At 37.5% G+C, this 23,763-nt stretch overlaps 2 protein-coding genes across 2 annotated transcripts; one reads left to right on the top strand and one right to left on the bottom strand.

Moving 5' to 3' along the window:
- Window positions 1-3,723: 3,723 nt before the first annotated feature.
- LOC115975313 lies at window positions 3,724-4,040 on the top strand. The gene has a single exon (XM_031096045.1). The coding sequence runs from the start codon at window positions 3,798-3,800 to the stop codon at window positions 3,999-4,001; it is 204 nt and encodes a 67-aa protein (XP_030951905.1). The 5' UTR covers window positions 3,724-3,797; the 3' UTR covers window positions 4,002-4,040.
- A 17,481-nt stretch (window positions 4,041-21,521) lies between these two features.
- LOC115975716 (macrophage migration inhibitory factor homolog) lies at window positions 21,522-23,671 on the bottom strand. Its single transcript, XM_031096615.1, has 3 exons — window positions 23,439-23,671; window positions 23,066-23,266; window positions 21,522-21,770 (listed from the first exon to the last, which is right to left on the bottom strand). The coding sequence occupies exons 1-3, from the start codon at window positions 23,547-23,549 to the stop codon at window positions 21,735-21,737; spliced, it is 348 nt and encodes a 115-aa protein (XP_030952475.1). The 5' UTR covers window positions 23,550-23,671; the 3' UTR covers window positions 21,522-21,734.
- Window positions 23,672-23,763: the final 92 nt, after the last annotated feature.

Genomic DNA, 23,763 nt, shown 5'->3' with positions numbered 1-23,763 from the left:
TGAAAGATGATACTCTTGCCACTTTGGGGACAATGCAAGACTCTCTCCACACCAAATATCTCGGTCTACCTTCCATTATTGGTAGATCAAAGTCACTTGTTTTTACTGATATAAAGCAAAGAGTGGGGCAAAAGCTTGCTGGTTGGAAAGGGAAGCTTCTCTCAATAGGAGGAAGAGAAATTCTGATCAAGGCAGTAGCTCAAGCAATGCTAACCTATACCATAAGCTGTTTCTTACTCCCAAAGGGGCTTTGCGAAGACCTAGAAAACATGATGGGGTTAAAAAGGTTAGGAGGCGAAAATTGCTTGGGTTAGTTGGCGAAGGATGTGTAAATCAAAGAACAAGGGGGGTATGGGGTTCCATAACCTTCAAGCGTTTAACCTAGCAATGCTAGCCAAGCAAGCATGGAGAATTCTCTCAAACCTGGACTCTTTGGTGGCTAGAGTGCTTAAAGCTAGATATTTCCTAACCAAGGACTTTCTCAATGCGAAGCTTGGTGCTTCACCCTCATATTCTTGGAGAAGTATACATAGTAGCCTGAGGGTGATCAAAGAAGGTACTAGATAGAGGGTTAGGAATGGGAAGCTCATCCACATTTGGGATGACAAGTGGCTGCCCACCCCATCCACATATAAAGTCATCTCCCCACTTAGAAACACTGTTGAATACCTCATGGTTTCTACCCTCATTGACCAAGACACAAGATGGTGGAAAGTGGAAACACTTAGAGCTACCTTCCTTCCCTTTGAGTTTGAGACTATCCTCAAAATCCCCCTTAGCTACAACTTGCCTAATGACAACATCATTTGGTTGGGAAACAAGAAAGGGGAATTCACTGTGAAAAGTGTCTACCACATTGCTTATAAGCTGTTTGACAACTTGGAGGATGGCGAGAGCTCTTTGGGAGACCCAAGAACCCCGCTATGGTGAAACCTGTGGCATTTAAAGCTTCTTGCAAAAATAAAAATTTTTGCTTGGAGAGCTTGTGTCAATGGTCTCCCCACACTTGTGAACCTTGGCCACAAAGGCATCAGCACTCAAGGTACCTGTCAAATATGTGGGAAGGTACCTGAAACCATCCATCTTGCACTACTCCCTGGGATTTTGTCGATCAGGTATGGCAGCTTTGGTCTAAGGAAACCAAAATCCCCCTTCACGGTTTATTGGAGCTTTTTGGACTCATCACTACACCTCATATCAGAAGGCTGTTTGGGAGCCTTAGAATCATTCCTTGCTACTGCTTGGGCAATTTGGTTCAACAGAAACCAAATTCTCCATGATGAGCTTGGTTCCCACCCGACGCAAATCTTGGAACTGGGGAGGAACATGCTAGCTAAATACAAGGCGGCAACAACCTCAGACCCCTCTCCTCAAACTTCCCCACAAAGTTGGTTGAAGCCCCCCAAAGGACACTTTAAAATTAATGTGGATGGTGCCTCTGCCAATGATGGCTGCCACTCTTGCATCGGGGTCATTATTAAGGATGACAAAGGCCACCCCGTTGCTGCACTTAGCAAGATTCTTCAGTCCCACTTCTTTGCAGAAGTTATGAAGATGCTTGCTCTTGAGCAGGGAGTTCTTCTTGCACAAGAAATGGAGCTATCCTAGGTCATCTTTGAATCTGATGCTCTAAATGTCATTCAAGCCATCAATGAAGGCATCACTGGCAGCGAAGCAGGCCACCTCATTCAAGGAATCCAGCTTGCCTGTGGCACCTTCTCTAGCTGTAGTTTTCAACACTTGAAAAGGGATTACAACAGGGTTGCCCACGAGCTTGCCCAGAATGCTAGGTAGAGCAATGTTACTTCACTGTGGAAGGGAGTTAATCCCCCTTTTGTAGCCTCTTTGATTTTCCTAGAAAGCTTATAATCTTGCCCTGTTGTATCTGGTCTTTCTCTGTGTACTGTTGTACTCCATTTTCTTTTGTTATAAAAGTCAATCTTTGAACCTCAAAAGAAAAAAAAAAGGGGGCTAATGATGCCTGATGCTCGACTTCTATCTTTATTTAATAAAAATATAAAACTCAACAGTAAAACAGGCAATGGAGAAGGCATAACATGAATGATTTATAGTATCAATTATTACCTTTAGTTGTGAAAATAAGATTTTGTTCACAAAGGCATAACACCACTGCCCATGTATATGTGCCAAGAAAGCATTGTGGGAAAATCAAAATTTTGCAAGCAACCAAAAAACAAATGCAAATGAATGAAAATTCAAACTCAAAGAGAAGTTTACGAATCAATTACCAAATATCAATATCTGAGTGTGACAAATCTATACCAATTTTGAAAATTTATAAATGAAGAAACAAAAAGCACTTGGAAGATTCCAATCATAAACCCAAGAATAGCATGCATTTTATCAAATAAGTACATGAGTAACCCCAAGATACCAGAAAAGAACCAAATGTATGTAAAATTTCTATTTTGATTCACTTTGCACACCGTAATGCATGTATACATGTAGAGACCAAAAAAAGATCACAACACTAAAAAACAAGGAACAAAACTTATAGAATGGTCATTGCACTAATCTTGATCTAGTGTATAGAGCATGATAACATGTCCAAGACAAAGTCTTGGTGATTGAGCTAAGTTTCTCTCATGGAAATAAACAAATTTCACAAAAGGTCCATACCCAAATTCTTTAAAGATGACAAAGCCTTTTCTTTTGGGACATTTTATCAAAAACGTTGAGTATAGAAGGAATGAACACAAGTTGTGATATCAATTGGTCATGAATTTCTAATACCAAAACAAACATCATTCCATCAAACACTAACCATAATCATCAAAAAGATCAACATGGGTATCAAAAGAAACCAAAAAAAAATCATCAAGAACATCCATGGCAGAAAATTTCACGGCCAAGAAAATCCGGGAAATTCGACATACCAAAACAAAGGGAAATAGACTATCATTGCTTGAAAGATTTGTGATTGCTTGAATCTTGGAGCAAGCATTATCATCCTTTGTTGGAGGAACAACATACCTTAGCATCTAGAAGGATTTTGGATTTCCCATTAAAGCATTTGTCTGTCTACGATGAAAAGGCCACGGATTACGGGGAGGAAAGGTGAAGCGATGAGAGGGCAAGTGTCGAGGTTGCCGTCGTTGACAAGTGGGAATTGTAGAAGAGGAAAACGTATTCTGATATTCCATAAACCAATTTGGAAGTTTTCAATGTGAAAATTTCAATACCCGCCCATTTTCATCTCAAATTTGAATTTGCTAATTTGAATCTATCTCAGAATTGACAGGTTAAACGGACGTTAGAATATCAAATTGCAGTGGAATGACATGGAAGATAAGCTTATGTCATCAGTTTTTAATGAGGTGTCTTTTATTTATTGGCTGGGACTACAAGGTCAGCTAGGACTACAAGCTGACCTTGTAGTCCCGGACTAGCTAAGAATTTCCTGTCATTTTGGGTGAGGCATAAACGATTTTTGCCTTATTTGCCCTTTCCTGATTTGGAAAATAGATTTGGTGGGAGCGCGGAAACATAATTATTTGTCAAGTAAAGTAGCCAAAAAGAAAAAGAAAATTTGATTAAACATGAAATTATGGTAAAAAGTAAAACCTAGAAATTGTGATTGGAATATTCTTGTGGGCAACTAAACAACAACACCGGGCGGCCTAGGCTCTCTCTATTATAATAATATATAAATAGTGTCGGACAGCGTATTAACGAGTCATTATAAGGGAAACAGACCAAAGAGTCAAAGACCCAAGTTAGGTTGTGTTGTGTTGATTAAGAAAAGTTTAAAAGAAAAAAAAGAAAAAGAAAAGGAAATGTGGTTTCTGTTTGTTTGTGATGGGGAAGAGAGGGAGTTGGGGAGGCAGCAAGCACCTGGATCATGCTCTTATTGTAGAGGTAAAGTGCAAGCTATGGATGTTGAGAGGCAGTGTAACTTCTGTTTTCTGCCTATTTGCTTCAAGATCAAGAGGAAGTATTTCTGTACTCTGTGTTCCAGGCGCTTGGAATTGTATTACTAGTTCTTCTTCTTCTTCAACTACCTCTACCACCAAACTAATGTCAAATCTCTTCTTTTTATTTTTATATTTTGAATCACTTCAATTTTGTGTTTTATATTTTTACATATAATCCCATGTTTTACAAAAATTTCTCGTCTTTTTTTTAATAAAGGACGAGGATCTGACTTTTGATTATATGCACTAATTAGTCATATAGTAGTAGTAGTACTACAGATTTTTCCCTGATGAGAGGCTCTATGGAGAGAGATCCAGAGATGGGTATCACGTTATTAGTTCTCTCTCTCTCTCTCTCTGTTTTTATTTTATTTTTAATAATAGAAGTAACAAATCGTATGACTCTCCACATGCTCATTGGTCACTGCCAAGACCTTCAAATGGTATCTGTCTGTCTGTAATACGATCTCTTCAACAATTTCAATCCATCAACAGCAACGTACGCCATATATACCAAATATTGTATCTAATTATTCAATTTTCTTTTCTTTCTTTTTTTCTTTTTGGAGGAGTAATTAATTCCATTTTCATTCGTATTACATTTTTATTTTGGAGATACATTCCTATTACAAATATACAAATTTTATTTTATGAATGTTAGACTATTATTACGGTAGAAAAAAAAAATACTAAGATGAGCAATTTATGACATATTGTCCAGAGACCATTGTTTGTAGTATTAGGTAAGGAGACGGCTTTTTTTTGGAGTGATGATTGTTTGGCTATACAAATAAATTAATAATATAGCTTGATTAGTTGAGCATTTTTTTTCCCAATATTTTTAAAAATATGACGAAGAAAAGAAAACCAAAGATCTTAACCAAAATCCAACCACTTTCCATTCACCTGACCTGAGATACAGCTCTGTTAAATGTGGCACTACAAAAAATTGGGGCTATAGCAGCATTTTTAAACTGCGGCTATAGCCCAAAAAACTGTTGGTATAGACCCAAATGGCCTATCCCGGTGCATAGCGCTGCACAACGAGCAATAGGTCCCAGCGGTTTTGTAATCCTATACCAGCATTTTTTAGAAATTGCCGGAATAACCTACACCGACGGTTTTGTAACCCTATACTTGCACTTTTTAGAAATTGAAAACCATCGTAGTAGGTTGAACCTATACTAGCGGTTTTAAACCGCTACTATAGGCATTTTTATATTTTTCTAATATAACATTTAATGGTGGTTTTGGAACCCCAATACCAACTAGGGCTGTCCATGGGTTGGGTCAGATCGGGTTTGTGGTTGACCTGCAACCGACCCGATCAAATCGGGTGAATGAGGGACCTGTGGCCAACCGAATGTTTGGGTCGAACCCGGTGGTGCGAGTCATCAGTTGAGGGGGTTGAAACCGATGGGTGATTTTAGGTCTAAATCCCAATAAGATAGAAATCAGAACCCAAACAACAAAGAAATCAAAACCCAAATAACAAAATCACCAGATCCATAAATTGAAACAAAAAAGACCCAAATAACAAAAACTCCAGATCCATAGATTGAAACGAAAAAGTGGGAGATAAAGACTAAACCCACATCACCACCACCATTCCTCCCCCCACCAGTGCCACATCCACAAGATCAATACAATTTTAAAAAAAAAAAAAAAATTTGTTTTTACTAACCCACAGACTACACAAGATTAGAGGAGATTTCAAGTACATCAGAGGACGGATTCATCAATATGTGGAGTTTCAAGTTGAACTTTGAGTCAACGACAGTGGCAATAGACCAAACTCGGCAACGGTGGTAGTGAGGAGGCTAGGTTTAGGGGCTGCAGTAAGGAGGCTAAGGTTAGGGACGACAATAGAGCCCAACTCGACAACGGGCGACGGCGGTAGTAATAAGGTTAGGGTTAGGGATTTGATAGACACATCAAAGAGAGAGAAATTTTTCTGAAACTAATAATGGTTGAAGGCCTTGAGGTGTGTTTTTTTTTTTTGAGAAAGGGGATGAGGAGGCGTGTAATGCATGTTCAGACTTCAGTGTAAATGAGAAACCTAGGTCAAAGATTTTTCTTTTTAAAATTTTGGGCGGTCGAATCAGTTTATACGGTTTAGAATTCAAGGGACTCGAAACCGATTCGCAAAACCGATTTTTAAAATTAACAGACCCGCACTCTACCCGTCTAGGCATTTGGATTCGCCCATGGGTCATTGAGTCGGGCAAGTGGGTCGGGTCTAATGGGTTGATGGACAGCCCTAATACCAGAGCTTTTTCGAAACTTAAAACTGCTGTATTAGGAGTGGTCTATACCTACCATTTCAAAATCGCCACTATAGGAATTTTTATAATTTTCCTATATAGCCTATACTAGCAGTTTCAAGACCGCCGCTATAGGTCTTTTTTTTTCTTTTTCTTTTTTTGTCAAGCACATAAATTTCCTCTGCATCTTGCTTTCACGACCTATTGCTAGCTAGACAAAAATCAATATTAGATGTTGGACTGGATCTAGTTTACACACGCAATATAGACCCCACAATAATCAAACAATCAATTTAATATAATACAACAATAAAATTTCTAGCTATATTAATTGTTATGCCCAACACAAGCCATTTCAAATGTCTAGAATATCATATTATAGTTGTAAATTATTTATTACAGATAGTGCAATTGAATAAATTAAATAGTCCTAAAATCGGGAAAAAAAAATAATACAAGCAGCATATTTCCTAATGATATTCCTCTGATGATGGTTGTTGCGTAGTAGGAGAATGGTCACTCACATCATCACCAACCTAAATATTTAACAACAATGTTACTAAATAACACAATAAGACTAATCCATTACCAATTGAATACATTATATACATATTCTAATAACAACATCACATGAAAGATGACTCTGATATCAAATGTAAGAATAAATTTAGAGTTGCGGAATAAAATAAACATACCTCTAGCTATAGTAGTTTAAGTTTTTAGAAAAAAGAATACTCAATATAAGATAGTGTACAGATAAACCTTAAAGCTACATGTGTTAGCATATATTAATAACTAGGAATGCAACCCATAACCTCATATAACAATTATCATAACCAAAAGTCAAGTAATCCAATCTCATAACTCATAAAGGTAATTTACCAAACACTTGGCATGCAACAAGCATTCAAGGGAAGCAAGACAAGAGAAAATACCTAACATTTTTCACTTGTTTGTCTCTTATAAGCTCTGCAATTTCCTCAATACCATGCCTTAAATTCCTAGTAAAAAAGGACCAAAGTACACACACATGTTAAAATGAATTTATGGAAAACTTCATCACCAAAATTGAAAAGAAATTTCAGGATGATTCTTCTGCTACAAGAACAAGACATAATCTAAGCTAAACATCAAGAGTGAAAGGATCAAAACTACATTCATTGCTAGACTTTGAATTTCATTGCTACATAATGATTTATGAATTTCACCTACAACACCATTTTAGTAATGCACATACTAAGGGTTAAATACAATATTCACAAAACAATCAACACTCCCAATATTAATGTACACCACCTTATATCATCATGCAAGCCACCCGCTTGCTCCAAATCAACAGCCCACCACATCAGAAATACAGTTTACAAGTCAAAGGTAATTTGCCTCAATGATACTCAGGAATGATTACAGTCTATCAATTAAACACGAAATTCAATTAAATCTATCAAAGTAATAGCCTTTTATTGTAAAGTTCATCAACAATTAAAAGATCATATTATCAATTATACTTTTTGAATAATGCTAGATAGCTCAGCTAAATGGAATCTTTTATTCTCAAAAACAACAAAATTGCAACTTGTAATGGATTTCTTTCTTCTTCTTTTTTTTTTTTTTCAGTTTTTTCCAAGATCAAATTTTATTGATGAAATGACTAAAATAGTTATTCATGAAACAATACCATTAAGTAAAAATCCTTAATCACTAGGCATGATGCGTGAGAAAAAAGCCTAATACAACTCATGCAAAATTTCATGCTATTAAGTTTAATGCAAGTTGATGGAGGGTCACACAAAGGCATGGACGACCAAATGACACTTAGTAAATTTCAAAGTATTTTTCTACAAACACCAAGCTATCGGACCATGATCTATCATTCCAAAACGTGGGGAGGATTCCCCGAAATTCGCTCCATTTTCTCCACTAATCACACACATCTCCCATGATGGTAGTGGATCCGAGCAAGTAGACCCACTAAAAACTCTCTATAAAAGGGATCTAACTCTATCAACCCAAGGTACGTTCTACTATTCACTTACTCACTATCCTTATGTTCTAGAGAGAAAACTGACTTAACCATCAAAGGGTCCTTGGCTGGTTCACTCCAGTCACCCTTGACAATCTTTCTTTCTCTTCTAGTCATCAAACCGTTATCATAGCCTGGAGCATTTAGCCTATTAATTTTCATGTATCATCAATTGGCACTGTCTGTGGGGAGCTTTGTGTTTTAATTACCTTGCTTTCTAAGAAAAAAAAAGGCTGCATAGTCCGGACTAGGTCAATGGCTATAAGTCTAGACCACCTGGAGTGTGGAAATGATTCCAATCATTCCAACTGTGCACTACCACTAACAACGGCTCTGCTACAAGCATCTGTCTAGCAACAGCTGCAGTCTATGGCGGCTGCCATGGCAGACTTGACGCACCAAAACCAAGAGTTAACTCAAGAAGTTAACAAGCATAAGCAACATCGCCAACAACAAATGGAAGGTCCTGGTCAGAATTCAGAGGTTGGAGAAGCAAAGAATAATGCTGAGGGTGTAAAGTAGTCAAGAGGCACCATCACACATAGGATGCCACATCTAGAGAAGGAGATGGATCAAATGAAAAAGGCCATGGAACAGATGAGAGACTATATGAGAATGACCAACCATGTGGATGATCTCATCCACAGAATGGATTCTCCTTTCACTGCGTCCATCACCAGTCACACCTTGCCATCCAAGTTCAAATTGCCTACCCTAGACTCATATGATAGAACACGAGATCCATGTGATCACATTGCCACATTCAAGACTATTATGCACATCCAAGGGGTTCTAGACGAGATAATGTGTAGAGCCTTCCCTACCACGCTCAAAGGCCCAGCCTGGGTATGGTTAGGTAAGAAACAACCAAATACCATAACCTCCTTAAAGGAGTTAAGTAAGCTATTTATCAACAATTTTGTCGGAGGTCAAAGACACAATCATTCTTCGTCCAGTCTATTGAACATTAAGCAAGGGGAGAATGGAAGTTTTCAATCTTTTAACAGTCATTTTAATAGAGAAGCTCTGTTGGTAGACGAGATGGACGACAAAATCTTGTTGGCAGCTTTTCATAACGGAGTCACTTCATATCTATTCATTCACAAGCTCTATGACGGAGAGCCACATACGATGGCTAAGCCGATTCACTTAGCCCAAAGCTTCATAAATGCAGAAGATGCGATCATTACTAAATGGAAGAAAAAGGCTGAATGAGCAGATGCTGAGTATTCGCGTCATCCAGAGTAAGGCCCTCATCCAAAGAAGGCCAGGACGGGAGAAAAGAAAGATAGAGACGGTAAGAAGGTAGGGTCATCTTCAAGACTAAATTCAAACTATATGCCCTTAATGCCCCGCTCGACCAAGTGCTAATGCAAATCAAGGACGACCCATTCTTGAAGTGGCTGGAGAAAATGAAGGGAGATCCTAGCAAACGAAACAAGAGCGAATACTGTGGTTTTCATTGAGACCATAGGCATGATACAGATGAATGTTACGATTTAAAGCAGCAAATTGAAGATCTCATTAAGCAGGAAAAATTGAAGAATTTCCTTGGACGAGACCACAAGGACGACAGGCTACCATTAAAAGACAAAGCAGAAGAACCAATGCGTCAGCCACTTTGAGAAATAAGGATTATTATGGCAGGAACATCAACTGGAAGTTCGTCTAAAGCTAAGAAGACTTACTTACGGGTAGTTCAGAATGTTCAACTCACTAGCCACCCACTAAGGATGCCTAAAGTAGACGACCCCGCTTTTACAAACAAAAATGCAAGGAGACTACATCATCCTCATGACAATGCAATTGTTATCACTTTGACGATTGCGAATTACACAACAAGAAAAGTGTTAGTAGATAATGGGAGTTGTGTGGATATCCTCTACTATCCGGCCTTCCAACAAATAAGGGTTACAAGGAATTACTTCATCCAACAAATGTACCTTTGATAGGGTTTGGAGGAATGAAGGTTCTACCAGTGGGCATTATTTCCCTACCAGTCATGGTTGGCTCTTACCCACGACAAATCAATCAGAAAGTGAATTTCCTTGTTGTGAATTGCTCAACCTCATATAATGTCATCATAGGACGACCAACTTTAAATAGTTGGAAGGCTGCAACGTCTACTTATCACTTGTCCATTAAATTCCCAACGGCTGCAACGTCTACTTTTATTCGATTTCCACACCATTCTAAGGTTCTTTCGTAGTGCATCAGTGAGATGCTTCTTCGTGATAGCACTTTAATAACTAAACAGTTTTTGCCCAACTCTCTTGTTGCTTTTGGGCTATTGCTACCCAACACCATCTGCTTATCCTCTTCTTTAGTGAAGGATAGCTTTTTCCAGAATGCTTCTAGCTCGTCTTCCATACTTTATTTTTCAAAAAGACCTCACTAGAGGGAGGCCAATGACCTCTTGCAAAGGTTACAACCTTACTAGACTTCTACTGCTTCCACATGCATGAGAGCACGAGAGTCTGAGCTGAATTTTTGAGTTTTTAGGGATTTTGATTTGGGCAACAGAGATGATGTTGTTTGGTAACAGGTCTTTTCTATTCATGTAGGAATAGTGTGCATTTGCTGACTAGATTAAAAATTGTTGGACGGTGGGTTAGGCATTTATTTTTTGTTGAGGTGGCATGACACCTGCTTAGCCAGGTAGGTGATGTAAACTTACATTAAAAAAAATGATGTAAACATATAATGCCTATGATAAAAACACTTAAGATAACATCAAACAAAGAATCAGGTGAATCCTATGTAACAAAGTGGGAAATCATGGGAAAGAAACTCATCTTGCTTTAGAATCATAGATTTGAGATTGTTTAACCGACCTATCAATGCCTACAATACTGAGATTAGATTGAGAGAACAAGAATAATAAAAAAACACAATAATTTAGGTAATCAAAACTCAAGAACAAAATATTTTGAAAAGGTTTTGAGAAATCGAATTAGAATATTAGTTTTTGCCTTAGTTTCAATGCTAAAAAGAGGTTTTGGAAGACCAAAAAAATGTGCAAAGGTGCTGTGGTGACTTTAGAAAAGATAAACTAGGGTTTATAAAAGATGAAGGCACTCTTTATAGCTAGGGCTTTGATTGGAGAGAAAAGGCGAGTATTTATACGTTAAAACTAGGGTTTTCAGAGCTATTTTTAGGCATTTGGATGTTCCCAAGGATCTAAGGGCCGTCCTACATTAAAGAATGATGTTTTGGGCCTTTAAAACTAAAGTTCTAAGGATCTGGAAACAAAGGTGCATATGTAGTCTCAACATTGTGTATGCACCTTTAACCTCATACGTATGCATGCTTATCCCCATGACCTTGGCTCAACTTCAAACGATCATAACTCACTCGATATAAATCCAAATCATGCAAAATTTATGTTCAAATTGAAGCATATGATGTCTAGTTTGGGGTATCTTTTCCCCCATACTCGTCCCAATCCTGCTAAACTTTTTTAGGTTGGACTCATCCAACGATACATCTTCCAATACCTCAATTGGCTCAACCAATGTTTTTCTTTCTTTAATGTTGTGAGGGTTCTTTTTTGGACAGTGTCTAGGTCCAAGTAGAAGCAAGGTCCCTGGGCCTTTTAGTTGTTGTTTTATGGGACTGGACTTAGTTCACCGCAGCTAAATAGGCTGATTACAAAGCAAGTGGTGCATAGAGCAGGAATCCTAAAATACATACATACTAGCAAACAAGAAATATATATGCAAGGAACAACAAGAAACAGTAAAAGGACAATGTGATAAAGGAAGACACAAAATAAACGTTAAGGATCCTTAAAACAATGTGAGATATTCCATTACTTTTCTTAATTGGATGTTATAATATTCTCACTAAGACGTGTTACAAGGTCCAAATAAGCTCAAAAATCACAGACTTAGATGGCTCTCCAAGCCTCTAAGACTTGCAAAGTTTGAATCCCTTTGAATCCAAGTATGTGGCTGTTTGAGGATACCAGGCGGTATTTTCCTTTCTTTTGCTATTTTGTTTGAGTCTTTAACAAAGTTTTCTCAATGATTCTATTCTAATTCATTGTTGCTGAATCCCCTTTTCACTATTGGCTGCTTCCACTTTTTATAATGTCATCCTAGGGTTCTAGGGTACCACTAATTCCCCTCCTTTGCTCCCCTGGGTACCAGAGCTAATGTTATGCCAGCAACTTTGGTGGCTAGTCCCTTCCTTGTTTCTCATAATTTTCTTCTTTTGGTGCTTTTTCCCCAAAAGCCTCTTGCTGACTTTCCGTTTTGGGGTGTCCTTAGAGAGCTGACCTCTAATCTCTCGTCCTTCAAAGCTTCTAAACCTCACATTTTCAAACTCAGCTTTTTAGATGCCTTTCCTTTTGTCATTTTTCCCGAGCTGAAAGTTTTCCCAGCTACTTCCTTTCATGGTTCTTCTTTCTGGGTTCCCCGAGGTACCAGCCCCTTGTTCATGAGTTGTTAGTCTCCAAGCTTTCTGGTTCCTTTCTGCATCATGGGGTGGTTGATAAGGACATATCTGTTCTTCATTCCTTGTGTTTCTTAGCACTCCTTTTGAGTTGTCTTAATCTCATCCTAGCTCTGCTGCACGTCCCAAGGACCCCGAGCTCCCGGCAGTCTCTAGGTATCCCAGCCCAATTCTTACCACTGGACTCCCTAGTGATTTTCTGATCTTGGCGGGCTGGGCTTTTTCTTTCTTCCCTTCATTTCATGGGCCCTAAGGCCTATCCATTTGTGGGTCTTGGGCTTAAATTTTTTTAATGGATTTGGGCCTACCATCTTTTTTTCCTTATTGTGAGTTCAAGCCTTTTATTATTTTCTTTTTCATGGAGTTCAACTCACTGTGCCATTTTGGGCCTTGGTGCAGCATTGTAACTTTTTAGACCTCGACAAATGTTCATTGTCTACATCTGCTCGTCCATGGCCAACATTGCTAAGTAACATTCTCTAGCAGCTAATTGATCTCCTTGTACTTCTCCAATGCCATACTCCATTGGAAACTTGACAAACAAGTGGTAGGTGGACGTTGCAGCCCTCCAACTGTTCAAAGTTAGTCGTCCAATAATGGCATTATACGAGGACGAACAGTCTACAACAAGGAAATTCACTTCCTTATTGATTTGTTGTAGGTAAGAGACAACCATAACTGGCAAGGAGATGGTGCCTACTGGTAGAACATTCATTCCTCCAAACCCGATCAATGGCACATTCATTAGACGAAGTAATTCCTTATTAGTCCTCATTTGCTAGAAGGCTGGATAGTAGAGGATGTTTGCTGAACTCCCATTGTCTACTAACACCCTTCTAGTTGTATAATTTCCAATCACCAAAGTAATGATAATCACATCGTCATGAGGATGGTGCAATCGTCTTGCATCTTCGTTCATGAAAATAATGGTCGGCTCATCTTCTCTGATCATCCTAGGTGGTCGTCTGGATATTTGAACATTCTGGACTTCCCGCAAGTAGGTCTTCTTGGCTTTGGACGAGCTTCCTATTAATGTACCCCTTACAATCATCCTTATTTCTCCACGCAGTTGATGCGCTGGTTCTTCTGCTTTGCCCTTCATTGGCTGTCTCTCGTTCTTGTGGTCTTATCGAAGAATTTTTTTTAACTTTCCCTGTTTAATGAGAGCTTTAATTTGCTACTTCAAGTCATAACATTTGTTCGTATCATGTCCATGGTCACGGTGAAAATGACAGTACTTGCTTTTGTTTCGCTTGCTCATCCATTTCAAGGATGGATCATCTTTGATTTGCATCATCACTTAGTCAAGCGAAGTATTCGAGGAAGTATAGTTGGAGTATCGTCCTGAGGATGACCCAGCTTTCTTGCCATCGCGATCCCTTTTCTCCCCTACTTTGGCTTTCTTTGGACGAGGACCTTGCTCTGGATGGTGTATATAACCATTTTCCAATCGTTCACCTTTCTTCTTCTTCTTGGCAATAATCACGTCTTTTGCATTCATGATACTTGGGCTGAATGTATCAACTCAGCCATCGTTTATGGCTCCTAGTCATACAACTTATGGATGAACAAGTCTGAACTGACTCGATTGTAGAAAGCTGCTGAAAGGATCTTGTCATCCATCTCGTCCACCAATAAGGCTTCTTTGTTAAAATGGCTAATAAAGGTACGCAGACTTTCATTTTCTCCTTGTTCTAACAGGCTGGACAAGGAACACTTCTGTAGTGACCCAAAAGTGGGGTCTTGCATTCCATGGAATCCCACATCGCCTAGGAAAGCACATGAGAATGTGTTTATAAGGAATGACTTCCCTTCAATGTGTAGAGGCCTTTTCCCCAGCGCAACCTGGGGAAGAACAAAACCATGAGGAGTATGGGCTCCAAAGTGGACAATATCTACACAGTTGGGACGGGGTCGTTACAACTTCTACCTTTGTCCCCCTACAAAGTTGTTGACGAACAACTTACTTAACTCCTAGAACGAAATTATGGTGTTTGGTGGTAATTTACCAAACCATACTCTGGTTGGGCCTTTCAACGTGGTAGGAAAGGCTCTGCACATGATTTCATCTGGAACACCTTGGAAATGCATGGTTGTCTTGAATGTGGCAATGTGATCACAATGATCACGCATCCCATCATATGAGTCTAGGGTAAGCATTTTGAACTTGGAAGGCAGGGGATGACTTGTGATGGACGCGATGAAAGGGGATTCAGTCCTGTGGACAAGGTCATCCGTGTGATTTGCTCTCCTCATGGAATCCTTCATCTTTTCCATGGCTCTTTTCATCTGGTCCATCTCCCTTTCCAAATGTGGTACTTTATAAGTAATTGTTCCTTTGGACTAGTCTTCTTCAGCATTATTCTCAACCCTTTCATTCTTTGAATTTTGGCCTTGTTCTTCACCACGTCATTATTGACGTTTTTTGTTAACTTATCTAGTTAACTCCTAGTTCTGTTGCGTCAGTTCTGCTATCGCTGCTACCATGGACTGCGACTGTTGTTGGATGGTCATCGAGGGTGGTGGTGCACGATTTGGGTGACTAGAGGCATTTCCACTCTCCTAGTGTCCTGGACTAGTGGCCATCAACCTAGTCTGAACCATGTAGCCTTTTTGTCTTGGAAAGCAAAGAAGTCAACACTTAGAAACTTTTTTGTACTACTTTCCCACAGACGGCACCAACTGATGATGCATGAAAATCAGTAGGCTGGAATGCTTCCGGCTATGGTAATGGCTATAAGTCCTGAAAAGAGTGAAAGGGTTGAGAAAGCTCGTAGATAGCACATAAGGAGGTCAAACAAACAAATGCAAAATTCTTTAGAAAGAAAAGAAAAAAAAACTCGTATCAATTTCGTACAAAAATGCCCCTCGCTTAGATTGGTCAAGAATTCTTACCAGATTCTAATATTAGCGTGTTTGCAATAAAACTTTAGATAGCATATATAGAGGTCCAAGAAACAAATGGAAAAATTTTTCATGCAAAAACGCCGATATTGGATTAAGGTCAAAATTCTTGGCCAGTCAGACCTAGGGGCATATTCATACAAAAATTACTCGAGTTTTTTTTTTTTTTCTTCGACCTCTATATATGCTATCTACAAGTTTTCATGCAAAAACGCAGATTTTGGATTCACGTCAAAATTCTTGACCAATCTGACCCTAGGGCATTTTTGTAAAAAATTGATACGAGTTTTTTTTTTTTTTTTTTTCAATTTTTTTCTTTTCCTTTCATAGAATTTTGCATTTGTTTCTTGGACCTCTTAATGTGCTATCTACAAGCTTTCATGCACACGCCGACATTTGATTCTGGTCAAAATTCTTGTAGACAAGTTTTATTGAAAAAATGCCGATATTGAATTCTGGTAAAAATTCTTGATCAGGCTGACCGGGGGGCATTTTCGTACGAAATTGATACAAGTTATTTTTTCCTTTTCTTTCAAAAGAATTTTGTATTTGTTTCTTTGACCTCCTTATCTGCTATCTACGAGCTTTCTCACAGACATACTGACATTTGATTCAGGTCAAAATTCTTGACTCGTCGGACCTAGGGGCTAGACCAATCTAACCGAGGGGCATTTTCATGCAAAATTGATGCTATTTTTTTCTTTTCTTTTCTTTCTAAATAATTTTACATTTGTTACTTGGACCACTTTATTTGCAATCTACATGTTTTATTGCACACATGCCAAAATTTGATTCAGGTGAAAATTTTTGACGATTCTGACCTTGGGGCATTTTCGTACAAAATTGATACGAGTTTTTTTTTATTTATTTAATTTTCCATTAGTTTCTTGGACCTCTACATATGCTACGTACCAGTTTAAGAAAAGAAAAGAAAAAAAAAACTCGTATCAATTTCGTACAAAAATGCCCCTCGATTAGATTTGTCAAGAATTCTTCCCAGATTCTAATATCAGTATGGTTGCATTAAAACTTTAGATAGCATATATAGTAGTCCAAGAAACAAATGGAAAAATTCTTAAAAAAAAAAAAAAAAATCTCGTGTAATTTTTGTACGAAAATGCCCCTAGGTCCGACGGGTCAAGAATTTTGACCTGAATCAAATGTCAATATGTCTGTGAGAAAGGTCGTAGATAGCACATAATGAGGTCAAAGAAGAAAATGCAAAATTCTTTAGAAACAAAAGAAAAAAAAACTCGTATCAATTTCGTACAAAAATGCCCCTCGATTAGATTTGTCAAGAATTCTTCCCAGATTCTAATATCAGTATGGTTGCATTTTAAAGAATTTTTCATTTGTTTCTTGGACCTCTTAATGTGCTATCTACAAGCTTTCATGCACACGCCGACATTTGATTCTGGTCAAAATTCTTGATCAGTCGGACCTAGGGGCATTTTCGTATATAAATAACTCGATTTTCTCTCTCTCTCTCTCTCTCTCTCTCTCTCTCTCTCTCTCTAAAGAATTTTGCATTTGTTACTTGGACCACTTTATGTGCAATCTACAAGTTTTAATGCACACATGCCAAAATTTGATTCAGGTGAAAATTCTTGACGAGTCTGACCTTGGGGCATTTTTGTACAAAATTGATACGAGTTTTTTTTTTTTTTTTTTTTTTTTTAAATTTTCCGTTAGTTTCTTGGACCTCTATATATGCTACGTACAAGTTTTTTTTTTTTTTTTTTTTTTAAAAAAAAACACCGATATTGGACTCAGGTCAATATTCTAGACCAATCTTATGGCGTCCGCTCTTAATGTAAAAAAAAAACAACAAAGGCGAGGATTGAACCCCAGATCAGTTTTTAGTGGGTCCAAGAAACAAATGCAAAATTTTTTAGATAGGAAAGAAAAAAAAACAAGCTCGTATCAATTATGTAGGAAAATGCTCCTCCGTCAGATTTGTAAAAATTTTGACCACAATCCAATATCAGCATTTTTGCATGAAAACTTGTAGATAGCATTTATATAGGTCCAAGAAACAATGGGAAATTTTTCTTAAAAAAAAAAAAAAAAAACTCGTATAATTTTTGTACGAAATCAGTAGGCTGGAATGCTTCCGGCTATGGTAATGGCTATAAGTCCTGAAAAGAATGAAAGAACTGTCAAAGGTTACTGGTGTGACCCAGCCAAGGACCCTCTGATGGTTAAGTCAGTTTTCTCTCTAGAACACAAGAATGGAAAATTGTGAATGGTAGAACCTACCTCGAGTGAAAGGGACTTGCTCCATTTATATAGAGTTTAAAGTGGGTCTATTTGTGCGGATCCACCACCATCATAGGTATGTGAGTAGTAAATGGAGAAAATAGGTAAATGGGGTACGTGAAGCGGATTACGGGAACATCCTTCCACATTTTAAGAGTAGAACATCATGGTTAGATCATATAGAACTTTATGAGTTCCTATAGGATTCACCAAGTGTAATTTGGTCGTCCATGCCTTTATGCTATGGACGACTTCCCTGGAATTAGATGGTCTTATTATAGAGGGACGTGCATTGTTCCTACGCTCGATGCCATTGTTGGTCACCTCTTAAGGTCTTCTGGATGTGATTAGGTTTTGGACGTGGTTTGTATGTGGACGACCACTATGGATGAATGCTCTTAACTTGTATTCCCATCATATATATATCAAGCATGCACAATGCAAGCACACAGAGCAGGAAAATAAACTAGACATTGCCAACATTCCAAGGGTATGATCCAAGCAAGGTACAAGATAATGTAAAGATCAGTTATTGTCATACCCAAGGAACGCAGCCCAAGCAAGGTACAGGAAAGATAAAGATCAAACATTGTCATACCCTAAGAATGCGGCCTAAGCAAGATACAAGGAAAGAAAGTCCTAGTTCTAGAAACATGGTTCTAAAGAGAAGGCTAAGAGAGAGAGAGAAAACCACATGGGAAGGCTAAGCCTCTTAATCTATTGATCAGTTCCCTTTTTTGGCTTGCTTCTTTTGCTTGAATTTTGCCATTTTTGCTTGCATTTTATAGAAGTTATGCCCTCACTCCAAGCGTGTACATGCAAAAAACAAAGAAAACACAAAGCCAGCAAACAAGCAAAAGAGATAATAAAGAAGCAGAGAAAGCACTAGGCAAATACACAAGCCAAGCAAACAAGGAAAGAAAGCACACAAATGGGCAAACAAGCAAAGTTCCATTATATTGGAGTATGGATGACACATGTGCCATCAAGCAAAGTTCGTAAAAGGGACTCGAGATTTCGTGTACAAAGACAGATGTGAACCCACATGAAATCATGGGTAGGAACCAAGTTTGATAACACAAACAAGCACACAAAGACGTATGAACATATAAACAAAGATGCAAACAAAAGCAAGGAAACCTACGCGAGGTGGCACAAAGCAAGCATAAAGGAAGCAAAGCATGTTATCACATAAAGGGGAGAGCTAAACATGTTATAAAGCACATACAAGGCTAACATGAGAAAGCCTAACATGCAAAGCTAAACAAAAAGAGAGGAGGGCAAACGGCAAGCAAGCCAACATCTCGAAGATGTACTCCCACACATGATTACATCTAAACAAACCACAAAAGGGGAAAGGATGCGAGCAAACAAACAAAGAGGCACCAAAGGTGCAAACACACAAACCCACAAAGGGAAAACAACATGTGAAGCATGGCAAGGATGCAAGAAACAAGATCTAAGCATAGAAGCATGGATCCAAACACAAAAAACATGGAAAAGATCAAACAAAGCACAAACATGCAAAAAGGAACTAATCCAAACCCTTTATTGAACTTGGATGTATGGATGTAGACCTAGACCACTAGATCTAGATCTACACCCTACCCAAAAGCCAAAACACAAGAAAGAGGCATAAACAAGATGTACAAAAGCTAAAAAGCACTAGGCATAGCATCCAAACAAAGTATTAAGCATATAAACATGGCAAGAAGCACAAACAAGAAATTTAGACATATCATAGCCCAAGAAGGCCAGGCTAACAGCATCAAAATAATAAAACATGTTAAGAAAGCAAGTAGACATGCTAGGAAAACAATAAAACATGTTAAGAAGCAAAATAAAGCGATGATCTCATCAAGGTTCATTGCTTCCAGATGAATTTTGACATCAAGGATCCATGATAAGTAATTATTGTCCGAGGTGTCATGGGCAATGAATTCAAGTTTTGCAAGGTTCGACATTTATATCAATGTGATTACAAATAAATAGGATAATAAAATTACTAATTCATCTGATAACAAATAAATAGGATAATAAAATTACTAATTCTTTGGGAGAAAACTTACTATGAGTTTAGAGCACTACACAAATTGAAAAACAAAAGAAGTACAAATTCCTTTCAAAATTGGGTAGAAATTCATGATAATAATGTGTTATAAAATAAAGAAAATAGATCAAACAAAGTGCCATGAATAACAAGGAAATTATATAAACTCTTATTATTCAAGTGGTCATTCAGTATCTTATCTCTTAATTAATACCAGATAGTTAGATACAATATAATATATTTGATATATATTAATTCTCTATCATATTCAACAAGGCTTTCTCATATATATATATAGCCTTAGAATACCTATTGAGTTTAAGGGATAAGGTTGCATTAATGAGCATAATAACAATTAGATAAGGAGTAGATTTGGTTATACATTGTCCAAGTAAACTTTTATTTCTAACAGATAAAACTATAAATTGCAAATTGCACTTGTTGGGATCATTTCCATTTATTTATTTATTTCTTTTCTTTTTTCTTTTTTTTTTCTTTTTCATTTTTTTTTTTTTTTTAAAAAAAAAAAGAGAAGGTTAGACTTTTTTTTCAAGGAATATTTAAAGGAGGGACAAAACTGCATTTGTTTCCCTCTATAAAATATTTTCCTTATTCCAGGTGTTATGTAATTAAAAATGCCGATCAACCTGAACTACAAAATTTGGGTTATTTTTTCGGTGATCTAATACTCATTTGCAACGGAATACAATAGTCCACCGATGACCTACAATCTTCCCCGAGTTGTTGAACGAATTCTAGCAGTTGCAATGGTTGCACAAGTCTCCATGTTCCATAGACCTTCCTTGTCCGTTCTCAGTCTCTCTCGCACCATAACCATAGTTTTAAAAACCAATTCAAGGCATTAATCTAGTTCAATTCTCTTCAAAAACCTCTATATATATATATATATATATATATATATATATAAACACTGCAAAAACTGAACCACTAGTTCAACCCTCAAAACTAGGAACTGGAACGGTTGGACTGGTTCAAGAACAATTCAGTCAAATCATTTTGAGCCACACAAAGATCATATATAAAAAAAATAAAAAACCACATATATGTTTTCATATATATATATATATATAGAGAGAGAGAGAGAGAGAGAGAGAGAGAGAGAGAGAGGTATGTATTAGAAAGGTGATCCTTATCATTTTTTGGGGTGGATTACCTTTGGTTCGTGATTTAAGGAAGCATGCATGCACGGCTGAAACATGATTTCTCGTTCACTTGAAGCATGCACCCAAGCATACATGTGTTTGGGTAGGGGAATGGTATGTCAGTTATTTCCCAAAACTTGTTCCCCTATTCCCTCTTACCTGCTAGACCACTATTCCCTCTTACTTGAAATGAGGTGTTATTGGTTCGGACTTCGGAGCACATGAATGAGCTTGTTGTCTGCTGGAAGGATCAAAAGGCCTAATATCTAAATTTTTAGACATTTGTGACCTTGAACTTGTTGGGATTGGGGTCATTTATAATGTAACAAAAAACAAAAAAGGTCCTTAACATGTTTTTAGCACGACTATGCCAAGGAAGAATATGTAACGGTTGTAGTTGTGGAGATATTTGGTTTTCGGAAAATGACAGCACAGCAACTGTCTACCAGAAGCAAAAAGGCTAGGGAATTCAAAGGAACCAGAAAGAGGAAGTCAGGAAATCAGTTCCCAACTTAAATAACAAAAGAGTATTTATATTTGTTTCATTATAATCAAATACATGGGTTATCTCTTCCCTAAAGAAAGAGTACAACTGAGACCAAGAATAGCCCTGCAGCAGGCTCTGGCCCATGGCTTGAAGCTTTCAGGTTTCCATGTATCCATTACCCAGAACCTTTCTCATCAAAATGTTGAGCCATTGAACCCAAAGAAAGATCGCTGCACCAAGAAAAAGGAAGAACATATAACTTAATTAGTAAACAAAAAATGTATTACTACAAAGGTACTAACTTTTGACAATTACAACATGGAAGAATATAGCTGAAGTTCCCTTTTGGCACACAGTGACTAGTGCCCTATTTATGCTTCAGCAGCATATAGTTCCCCAGCACAGTCTTTCCATGAACAGTTAAACCAGTTTATGACTACAGCAAAGCACCAAGCTATAAGGTGCAATTCACTCTGAAGTGGGGCAAAAATTTAATCAAATTTTGCTATGCTTCATCTTAAAAGATGTTAGACTCAAACCAAGGAGTTATGGTTGAAATGACATTTATTCTGCAATGAAAATTTTTAGGGTGAAATCATGGCATGGTTTCAAGACTCAATGGGTGCATATGTAACTTACCAATTAAAAATAAATAAATAAAAGGTAGTCTTGCATCTATCCTCCAAATGCCTATAAATTGATAAATTTTTTGATCAGTTCCTACACTACACCTCGACCTAAAGTTAAACGTTTATGCATTTGGTAAATATTTTTGACAATTTGTAATGATTCTACATCTTTCATTATCTTGTCAAGCCGTTCATTGAATCAACAATCTCAAAACTACTTTCCTTAATAGTCTTGCCTTCCACCCCAGGTAATTACAAATTATAAAGAAACCACCGTCCGTGCAAGAGTATTCAATGTCCCCTTTAAGATCAGACTACCATTGAACTGAGTTTAACATCAAATACAAAATGATTTCTGAGGAGACAAATTGGTTTTTCTATGTATAACAGTACAATAATGTGTAAAAATTTTGAGATAAAAAATCTAAGAGATAATCAGATATTAGACCAAAATTAGCTAGAAACAGCAATGCATGAAAAGTGAAAACTCTTGCTTGCTTACATATAGAAATCAAGCAAGAAAGAAAATGTAAATGATGATTCCAATACCCACTAATATTGTCAATCAGTTTCCATGTTTGAAGAAAAAGAGTTTTTGGGTTGGGAAAATTGTTGAGACAAGGGGATGCAAAGAAAGATTAAATCTTGGTGATGGTAAAGGAGTTATAAAATGCTAAACAAAATATGCAACTAAGCAGGGAATCTATGTTATGATGATTCTAAATATTTACAGAAGATGCCGCTTTGTGATACCAATTATGGCAGGTGAAAGTATTTTTATCTCACATACAAACAAAAACAGAGGCATACTAATTAGCTGCAAATTTTAAAGTAACTCGTGTGTGTGTATAGTTCCGATAACAAAGTAAAAAACGAATTGAAGTAAGAAAATATACCTGAACATCATAAAATTTAATATAAAAGCGGGAGCTGTGTATAGATAGCTTAGTTTGAAGAATGTCTGCAATTGTTGAACTCAATTTTGCATTAACGCTTGGTCCAAGTCCCCCAGTGGAGACCAATTCTCCATATGCAGCTGGCTCTTCCGTGCCCGCAAATTCAATAGGCACTCCACCATTAATCAAAATCATCACATACTGAAGAAGAAGAAGAAGAAGAATAAGGAATACATAATGAAATTAAGTAAGCAAAATCATGCCCACTAGTGTGTGTGTGTGTATAAGAGTTCTTTTTTTTTGGGGGTCTAACTAGCGTAGTCCACACAAGATATAAAGAAGAAGAAAGAAAAAAAAAAGAAGGGGACTTAACAGACTCGGGTTTGCCAACGATTTTGGAGACAGCTTTGGTGGCGTCCTTGAGAATATCAGAGGCGATTACTGCATCCACTGGCACATTCGTGAATAGATTCAAGCTTGGCATTTCTTTCTTTCTTTCTATTCACCTCACGGTCCTCACTCCTCACCTGCTGCTGCGTTTACTATCTTATCTATATATCATATGGATGCCTGCCTTCCAATTTCATCCCCATTCAAGGGTTTCTATTTGTACTTGTAGATAACGGCTGTTATTGTATTTTTTTCTTTTTCTTTTTCTTTTTTAAAAAGGGTAAAATCCAATTTAATTTTAACAACCT

Source organism: Quercus lobata, chromosome 2, assembly GCF_001633185.2.
Source record: "Quercus lobata isolate SW786 chromosome 2, ValleyOak3.0 Primary Assembly, whole genome shotgun sequence".
NCBI classification, from domain to species: domain Eukaryota; kingdom Viridiplantae; phylum Streptophyta; class Magnoliopsida; order Fagales; family Fagaceae; genus Quercus; species Quercus lobata.
Note: the sequence above shows the minus strand (reverse complement) of the source record. Positions and strands in the feature narration are given on the sequence as shown.